This window comes from Elephantulus edwardii, unplaced genomic scaffold, assembly GCF_000299155.1.
Source record: "Elephantulus edwardii isolate Elephantulus edwardi_28Jun2011 unplaced genomic scaffold, EleEdw1.0 scaffold00012, whole genome shotgun sequence".
Taxonomy (NCBI): domain Eukaryota; kingdom Metazoa; phylum Chordata; class Mammalia; order Macroscelidea; family Macroscelididae; genus Elephantulus; species Elephantulus edwardii.
The window spans coordinates 18,741,169-18,751,428 of NW_006399762.1; the positions used below are offsets into that span (position 1 = coordinate 18,741,169).

General features: G+C 36.3%; 1 protein-coding gene across 1 annotated transcript in view; it reads left to right on the plus strand.

Annotated features, from left to right (window-relative positions):
• The window catches only part of LOC102843329 (chromosome unknown open reading frame, human C4orf21), a 131,229-nt gene that overhangs the window by 52,523 nt on the left and 68,446 nt on the right, over positions 1-10,260 (plus strand). The window contains exon 8 of the mRNA XM_006881145.1: positions 7,192-7,380. Coding sequence (XP_006881207.1) covers positions 7,192-7,380 — 189 coding nt within the window. The remainder of the gene's footprint in view (positions 1-7,191; positions 7,381-10,260) is intronic.

Below are 10,260 nucleotides of genomic sequence, written 5' to 3' on the forward strand. Positions count from 1 at the left end.
TTGTTCTTCAGTTCCTTCAGCTTTAGAATTCCTGAGTGGGTTTGGCCATTTTGATTTTCTGACTCCAGCTCCTTGCACATTTCATTGTAATACTTTAATTTGTCTTCCCATGCTGCCCTTTGGAATGTTCTGTTCAGCTCCTTAATATCTTGATTTTTCTTTTTCTCTTGCTTTGGTTTCTCAGTGCTCTAGTGCAATATTCAGAGTTTCTTCTCACATCCATATTGATCTTTTCTTCCTACTCTGCCGCTGTAGGAAATGTAATATCAATTACGTAAAGTCTGGGGGTAGGGCTGGAAATCTGCATTAAAAAACACCCCATAGTTTTTAAAATGTTAGAAATCCTCAATTGCTTCATCTTTGATATTAGTAGTTGTTGGGTATATTTATATAATAGTATTAATAGGTCTTGTGTATATACATGGATATTATTCTATATCTGACAACTTGGTACTTGAGGATGGATCTTGTAATATTCTTTTTAATGGTGATTATAACACCATTCTTCTTTAATTTGTCATTCTCAGCATAGTAGATTATAGGATGTTCTGGTTCAAAATTACTAATACCAGTCCATCTCAGCTCACTGATGCCTATGTAGATCTTTATTCTATAAATATATTTTATTATGTTTTTGGCAACTTCCTATTTCCTAGATTCGTATTGCATACATTACACATTCTAATTCTAGTAATTGAAACATGAAATTTATTTATTATTTAAGTCTATTACCATTTGTGTTTATTAAGAGATACTAGGTAGAATAGTTTTGGAGGTGCTCTTTTTAATGTTAAAATAGTAAAAATTATTTCTACAGTTGAATTAAATTTTAATCCCAAGTATATTTTATATATCTGGTGAATTAAAAATTACTACTTTAGGGGGAAAGAAGCTGCACTGCCATCCCAGAGGTACACGGTTCAAATCTACCAGATCCTCTCCTGAAGAAGGAGGGAAAATCTCCTGTACCAGCCAGATCTGATTTGACAGTACATACACACAAAAGTAATAAAATAAAATAAGTTAAAAAAAATGACTGCTTTACTCCTGGGCCTCCATAAGGAAAAGACTGATAACCCAATTACAAAATGGGCACACATGGAAATTTCACAGAGAAAGATATTCAGATGGCAAACAGACACGTGAGAAATGCTCAAACTCACTGGCAGTAAGAGAGATGCAAATCAAAACCACCATGAGTTACCATCTCACTCCAGTAACAGTGGCAAAGTTTAACAGGACAGCAAATAATAAATGTTGGAGAGGATGTGGTAAGAAAGGAACTCTTGGTTTTTTGTTTTGTTTTGTGGGGGTTTTTTTTGGTATAAACGGTAAGATTTATTGACCTGTATCTTAGTACAGACCCTGGGTGCTCTTGATATACAAAGTCCAAACATTCTGCCAATTCTTCCTTTCCAATGAAACCAGAAAATTGACAGCCAGGTGGATGTTTTAAACAAGTTCATCTTCTGTCATCTTCACGTGGCCAACAGCCACTACTAGACCCAGGACCTTTTTCATCTATGTTTGAGGGCGAACTTCACCTTGTCTACTTTTGTGACCATGGGGTCAGCAGAGAAGGGAACTTGCCAGCCTTATTTATCTCTGGACCCAGGATTCTTAGGATCTGCTTGATCAGCAATTCAGAAGCCAAAAATTTATCATACTTCTTGGCGAGCTTTTTTACTACCTTCTTATTCTTTTTTTTTTTTAATTTTTATTGTATTCTTTTTATGTGTACCGTCAAATCAGATCTGACTGGTACAGGAGGAGATTGCCCCCTCCTTCTCCAGCACAGCATCTGGTGGATTTGAACCGCATACCTCTGGGATTGCAGTGCAGCGTCTTGCCACTTAGGCCACCAGAGCTCCTTTGACTACCTTCTTATTCTTGTTGAGTTTTTTTCGGCACTTCGATGTCCATGTGGGGGATATCCACAGCCTTGGCTTCATCACCCTGCTGCTGATCCCTAAGAACATACACTGAGAACGTGGGGAATGTGGTGGACTTAAGCCTGACAGTCCCTGAGAAGCACTTGTCCTTCTGAGGGTTGTAATTCTTCAAATCTACAGCACTACTGTTTTCAAAAACTTTCTTTGTTTGTGTGGTTCCTGTGTAGGACTTCCTGCACCACCTCATAGAGGATGTCACAAGAGATTTTGCTGCTCATGGTTTTTAACACCACAGTAACCGGAAAAGAGTGAGAAAGGAACTTTTATATGTTGTTGATGGGGTTTTAAAATGGTACAACCACTCTGGAAGGCAGTTTGGCGCTTCCACAAAAAGGTGAACATAGAAATTCCATATGACCCAGCTATTTCACTACTTGGAATATGCCCTGAGAAAATGAGAACTGAGGCACAAATGGAGATTTGTACACCAGTGTTCATAGCAGCATTATTGGCCATCACAAGAACATGGAAACAGCCCACATGTTCAACTACAAACAGATGGAGTGAGAAATTATGATACGTTTACACAAAGGAATACTATACAGCACACAAGAGCAATGATTTTTTAAAAAATTTATTTTAATAATTTTAATGAACATTTACAGAGATTTTAGATTTCCATACATAGCAATGATTTTATAAATTATTACCTAACTTGGGAGGGACTGGAGAGCATTATGCTGAGTGAATTAATTCAGTTCCACAAGGACAAATATTTTATAAAACCATTATGGTAGAATGAGTATAAGTATCAGGGAGGAGGGGATGGTAGAAGCAGAGGAATGAGGATGTGCAGGGGGAGGGGAGAATTAATTATGGGGTTGTACTATTTGATGGGTAGTGGGTGAGGGAAATTGGAAGAATCTGTTCGGGAAAACTACAAATTTTGTAAATTAGTATAAAAGGCTTCTTGTTGGCTATAATTTATGCTTTATTATAAAGATGATTATTTTAATGATATCACTTTGCTTATGGGATTTTTCTCTTTAATTTCATATTGATATTAAAAGTAAATCATTCTCACTTGCATAAATATTGTTTGATAGCTTATTTATTATCAACTGCTTTTTATTGTTAAAAATTTAGTTAAAATTTTAGAATCTTAATTTTCGAATGTGTTTAGTTTTAAAAATGAATTAATCTAATACTCTGTTAAAAAATTCTTTTTTTACTAGTTTATTTACAAAATTCTAATACAAATTTGAAAAAATTATTTCAATTTCCTTCAACCCCCCCCCCATTAAATTGTACAATCCAATAATTAATCCCCTCTTCCCCCTGCACATCCCTCTGCTTCCAGCCTCTCCCACCCCTCCTGGATCCTTATACTGATTTTACAATAACAGTCTTATACAATATTTATCCTTGTGGGACTGTTTAGTTCACTCAGCATAATGCTCTCCAGTCCCTCCCAAGTTAGGTAATAATTTACAAAGTTGTTGCTCCTGCATGCTGCATAGTATTCCAATGTGAGAGTGTACGGTAATTTCTCAATCCATTTGTGGTTAGACATTTGGGCTGTTTCCATGTTCTTGTGATGGTGCATAAAGCTGCTATGAACATTGTAGTACAAATCTCAGTTTGTGCCTCAGTTCCAAGTAGTGGAATAGCTGGGTCATATGGAATTTCTATGTTCAGCTTTTTGAGGAAGCTCCAAACTGCCTTCCAGAATGGTTGCACCATTTTACAATCCCAACAACTATGTATAAGAGTTCCTTTCTTACTATATCCTCTCTAGCATCTATTGCTTGCTGCCCTGTTAACTTTGTCACTCTTATTTTGGTTTGCATCTCTCTTACTGCCAGTGATTTGGAGCATTTCTTCATGTGTCTGTTCACCTTGTATGACTTGTAATTGAAGGATAGATTATATACATGCATACTTACTAAGAAAAAGAAAAAAGATAGCAGCAGCCTTAAGTAAATTTTCAAGCACAAATATAACTTTTTAGGTTTGGGGAATTTTTTTCCCCCCATCAAACTTACAGATCACCTCCAGAACTATTCTAGACAGTATATTTACTGATAATTTTTTCCTAGTTCTTTCCCTTGGAAAGTGAAGAAAAGAATGATTTTTTTAAATGTTAGTCCTAAAAATTTGTGAACAACCTCAATTTTCTTACCCATTGTTTTCCTGTTATTATCTCCACTAATATCAAGGTTTCATAGCAGAAAATAATTCCTCCTTCCCAACTCCTTTTTTTCTTTCCTGTTTTGAATCTCCTCTCTAATATTGAGCTAATAATACTATATGTACACTGTCTATATATATTACTTTAAGGATAGATAGAAAGACATGTAAAGAACAATTCTTGAATGATCTATGAAAAACAAAATTAACTTATAATAATCTACTCTACCAGTTATACTTTTTGACTCAATTTATAGTTGTTAATTGTTGTTGTGGTTGGTTATGATTGTTCTTAAATGCCACTGTGTTGTTTCCCTCTCGTGGCCACCTGTATATCCCACAGAACAAAACAGTGCTCAGTCCTGTGCCATTCTCACGATTGCTTTGGCCCTTCAGCCCCTTATTGCAGGCCACTCTTTGAGTTCATCTCTTTGAAGGTTGTCTTCTTTTTTATTGATTTTTCTAGTTTACCAAGTATGATGTCTTTCTTCAGGGATTGGTTCTACCTGATAACATATCTCAAGTTACTTATACAAGTGTATATAATGCAGACTCTAATTACCTATGTACCGCTGTGGAGGCAGTTCTCACTCAGTGTGAGCCTCAGTTGGGTTTCTGAGGATGGAAACCTTTATGGAGGAGACTGCCTATCTTTCCCCTGCTTCACAACTGTTGAATTTGCACCGCAACCCTCTGGTTAGCAGGGTGGTATGTTACACCCTACTCCACTAGGGGTCCTTATACTCTGATTGTTGTTGCTGCTGTATGCCATTGAGTCAGAACTGACTCATAGCTGTCCCTCCAAGCAGATTTTCAGAGGCAGTGAATTGCCAGGGAGGAGATTGCTCATTTTTTTTCTCAAGGAGCAGCTTATGGATTTGAACCATAGACCTTTGAGTTCCTAGTGTACCTCCTTACTACCTGGCTACCAACCTAAATCCATTGTGTTGAATTAAATTCTGACTCTTAGTGTTCCTTTAGAGCAGAAGAATTGCCCCACAGTGTTCCCAAGGCTAGAATCTTATGGAAGGAGACTACCACCATTTTTCTTCCACTCCCTAGGTTTGGATTATCCACCTTTCAGTTGGCACCCAAGCACAATAGCCACTTTGTTGAACAGGTCACCATAGTACTACCTACTCCGCATCAAAGAGTAATGGAAACAAAAACATGTACACAAACACATACCAAAGCTATTTGCTTTTTTGTAAATTTTTTTTTGAATAGTGATACTGACTTGGGCTCAGCTGACTTCCGGAAGAGTTCTACTTGGCAGAATAGAAAACAAAGGCACTTATTTGCTTTTTGATCCTCTGCACTTCCATCAAACATAAATATTCTGAGTTTTTAACAGTTCAGACATTTAAAAATGATGATGTTTATGTTCTTAACTTCAGAAGAGTATTTTCAACATGTTATATGAGGAGCATATTGGATGTAATTTTCCTTTCATGTGTGTGTTAAGATTATAGTGATATGATAAATTATTGTTGATTTAGCTAATCACTTAGAAATAAATTACTCTTTTCTACACATTGGTTGGCTGTTGACTATTTCTTCCCCTTGTGACTAGGTAGAGTAAAAATCCAAGAAACCTCAAGGGGGCAGCAGAGTAAGCCGAATGGCAGCAGGAAATGTGAACACAGACAATGCCATCTCTGAGGGGCATCCCTGGACATATAGGAGCCTCTCTGAGAGTACATTCCTGCTTTGGAGTCATACTCTTAAGTTTTTGCTTTTAGACGAACAGGCTATCAAATATTCTGAGGGGAGACAGAGGCCCATAATATTTTAAACTTGGTTGTTTACAAAAAAGAAGGAAAAAACAACCTAAAAACAAAACTCTTAAGGAAATGCTTCCTGTATTCCTTCCTTTTCTTCTCTTTCTATTGTTACGTATTTATTGATTTTTTTTTTCTTATATGCTTAGCACTTTGTTAAGTACCAAGACGATAATACCAAAGGTTTCTGCTATCAAGGAGCTTATAGTATAGTGTATACAGAGAAGAATAAATTTCATTGGATTTGCTTGCTGAAACTGAGGAGGACCTAAAGCACTTGCTGCAGGTCAAGGACTGCAATGTAGATTGAACCTCAACATTAAGAAGACAAGATGCTCACCACTGGGCCAATTGGCAGCACCGTGATGGATGGAGAAGAGATTGAGGTTGTTAACAATTACAGTTTGCTCGGCTCTACAACCAACCACTTTTTTGGCACCAGCAGTCAGGAAATCAAAAGACAAATTGCACTGGGAAAATTTGCTGTCAAGGACCTCTCCAGAGTGCTGAGAAGCAACAAGGTCATTCTAGAGACTAAGGTGAGCCTGATACAATCCATGGTCTTCACAATTACTTGTTATCCATCAGAGAGCTGAATAATGACTAAGGATGATAAAAGAACAATTAATGCCTTTGAGTTTTGCTGCTGGAGAAGAGTCTTGAACATACCATGTACGGCCAAGAAAATAAGTAGGTGTGTCTTGGAGAGCGTGAAACTAAGTTTCTCCTTGGAGGCTAGGATTTTGAAGCTCACTCTCACATACTTTGGGCACATGGCCAGGAGAGACAGATCCTTGGAGAAGGACAGCATGCTTGGAAGGGTGGAGGGATAGGGCAGGAGAGGAAGATCCTGGATGAGATGGATTGATACACTAACCAGGGCAACAGAAAAGTAGGTGTGTCGGAGCCAATGAGACTGCCTCAGGACAGAGCAGGCTTCAGAGCAATTGTACATAGGGGTCGCTATGAGTTGCTGGAGACTTGATGGCATATAATAACAACAGTATAATAACTCTGTAGTAAAAAGTTGTATAAAGAAAGGAATGATCAAGTCTTTTTTGGCTTTGTTATTGTTTACTCATTTCTGTGCTCATAATAACTCATGTTAATGTTGAAATTGAAGGTAATTAAATCAATATACTTTATTAAAGTTTATCCTTAACATATATTTTAGAATTCCTGGTTGCAAATATTGCTTCCTTAGCTATTATTTACAGTGGATATTTAATAGAAAGCTGAATTATTTATTACTTTCTATATAAATACACAATTAATATATTTGTCAGTATATCCTTATGTAGCCCTCATTTTAAATTATTTACCTGTAGCTTGTTGAGTTTCAAGGGCACCAAGTGAAAGGATCAGCTACTAGTCCTGCGATGGTCAGAAAACACAGCTCACAGCTAAGCTGCAATCTGTTTCCAGATAGTGTTGAGTCTGAAAAATTAATGAGATCCTCTTCTTGCTTTCCAACATCAAAGTTGCCAAGCACATGCATGCAGATTGACTTCTTACAGGTAAAATTTTATAATTGCATCTTCCCAAATCTTTTATATGCTCTAAAAAAGAGTATGGTCAGCTAAACTTGCTTGGTTTTAAGTTAAAAAGTAGTATGATAAATGAAAAAGAAACCTAGTGTCTTAGATGAAACTATATAAGACAAATATATTTTTATTTCAAAGATTTACTTACTTTCTAGGGTCAAGATCTAAAAGACTTATTCATTTTTAGGGTTTTTGTGTTTTTTTTTTCTGAAAAGAACAGGAATTCATGGGCAAAAGAGGCAGATTGTATATCTCATCTGTCTTGTAGTTAGTAGATTTTTTTTTCTCTCTAGTATTTCTAAGTGTCTGTATTGAGCATATCACATTACTCACAAATAGAAGTAGGTCAGTGAGTAAAAATGATATACAATGTTATTTTGTCTAGTTTTCTCAGTATTTAGATTTCCTCAGTATTTACAACTGTGTCTGTTTATCACAGAGATTTTTTTCCCTTTCTCTATTGAAAGACAGTACATATACAACAGATCGTATGTATTTCACTCAGTAATTACCATAGAATATTATCAGCAGTTCAGAAGCTCCCCTCATTCCCTCAAACACTCCCCTGCTCTCCAATGATAACCACTCTTTTGACTTATAACACCACGTTTGCTTTGCTTTTTAAACGTTATAGAAATAGAATAACAGAATGTATCCGTGATGTCTGATTTTTTTAATTCATCATTGTAATTTGAAATTCATGCTATAATGTGTTGTGGTGATGGTGTCAGATGCCATTGAGTGGAATACAACTTATAGTGACCCTGTGAACAGCCAACCTGAATCCTGCCAGCCTCATCATCTCTTACGCACTAGAGCCCGTTGCTGAAGTCACTGCATCTTTCTTGTAGGGGGTCCCCTCCTCCACTGACCCTCCATCTTTTCTAGCATGAAATCCCTTTCCAAGGAATAGCCTTGCCTAGCTACATGCTTAAAGTATGAAACATGAAGCTTCGCCATCTTTGCTTCTTAGGAGGCTGTACTTTTCCCAAGACATATCTGTTTATTCTTTTGGCAGTACATAAGATATTCAGCACTCTTTTCCAACACCAAAACTCAAAGGCATCAATTCTTCTGTCATACTTATATATGGTCCAGCTCTCCAGTGTATAGCTGGTGATTAAGAAGACCATGGCTTTTATCAGGCACACCTTAGTCTTCATACTTAACATCATTGCTCCTCAGCATTCTGGAGATCCTTCACAGCAGACTTGCCCATTGTAATATATCATCTGTTTTCCTGACTGCTGGTACCAAGGGTGTTGTTTGTGTGCTGGACTAATTATTGGATGAATATACTTAAATTTATTCTGCAAGTTTTTAGTTGCTTGCTCTTAGAAGCTATTAAAAGTAACGTGACTGGATATTCTTGTACATATTTTGTGAGATACGTGTGCAGACACTTGTATTTGGTAAAGTACCACGTAATGAGTTTGTTGAATCACAGAAGATCTTTGCCAAGTTAATTGCAATTCACACCTGAATCTTCATTAGAACTTTTTGTGTACAGTTTTTGTTTTCAATTTGTTTATTCTTGTGGGTGTGTAATGGGATTTCACTGGTAACTCATTGTGATTTTATGTTGCATTTCTATGACTAATAATGAGATAGGGCTGTTTTTTATATTTATTGGACATTTCTTCTATGTTCTTTGTGATGAAGTGCTTGTTCAACTTTCTTCCTTATTTTTAATTGGCTTGTCTTTTTATTAATTTATTAGAATTATTTATGTATTTTGAATATATATAAATTGTCAGTTGTAGGTTTTTCACATATCTTGCTCCACTCTAGCTATGCCTTTTGTTAAATAGAAGTTTATCATTTGTAATGTAATACTGTTTATCAGTTGTTTCTTCTATGGTGAGTTTCTGCCTCAGAGTCATAAAAATATTTCTTGATCTTCTAGAAGTTTTATTATTTCATCTCTCTGAAATTCACTTGTAATTATTCTTCATATATGAGATAGGTATAAAGCTTTCATCATTTTTCCATATAGATACCCAGTTGATTGAACAGTATGTATTGAAAAGACTATCTTTTTCTCAATTACATTACATTGCCATAAATCAAAACTCATTGTTGAATCAGAGGCAACCCATATCTGACTATGTATTGGCTTTCTGAGGATATAAATCACAGAGGAATATGTTGCCCTTCTTTCTCCCTTAGAACTGCTCATTTTGAACTGCCTATGGGTTAGCAGAGGGAGCTGTGGTGGCCTAATGGTAAGACACTGCACTGCAATCCCAAAGGCACACAGTTCAAATCCACCAGCTGCTTTACCGAAGGATGGGCAGTCTCCTCCTGTGTGATTAACTGCTTCTGAAAACCCCCTGGAGGGGTCAACAGTGGGTTGGTTCTGACACAGCGGTACACAACAACAACAACATGGTTTAACAGTGCAATTCACTACAGACTATGCCTCCAGGCGTCCCTTACCATAAATTAGGTATCCATACATTGTGGATTGGATTCTGGTTTCTCTTCTGCTGTGCTGGTCTGTAATTTTAGAAATATTTTTTTACACGCATCTTAAATCTTCCCACCTTATTCTTCGTGGTATTTGCTTTCCTATATTAGCTTATCGGTTTTCATGCATAAACATAAATATGCTGAGAATTTGACTAGGGAAGACTTGACATTTTTACACTATTTTACAGGTCTATTTTCTATCTTTTTAATTTTGTAATACTTTCCTCCATTTATTTAAAAGTTTAAAGTTCCTAATGTTTTATGGTTTTATTATAGAGTTGCTTAATATTATTTCTATATTTGAATCATAGGAGCTCTTCACATTTTAAAGTTTGAGTCTTCATTTTCTCCAATTTATTTGGAGAAATGATTCTGATTTTT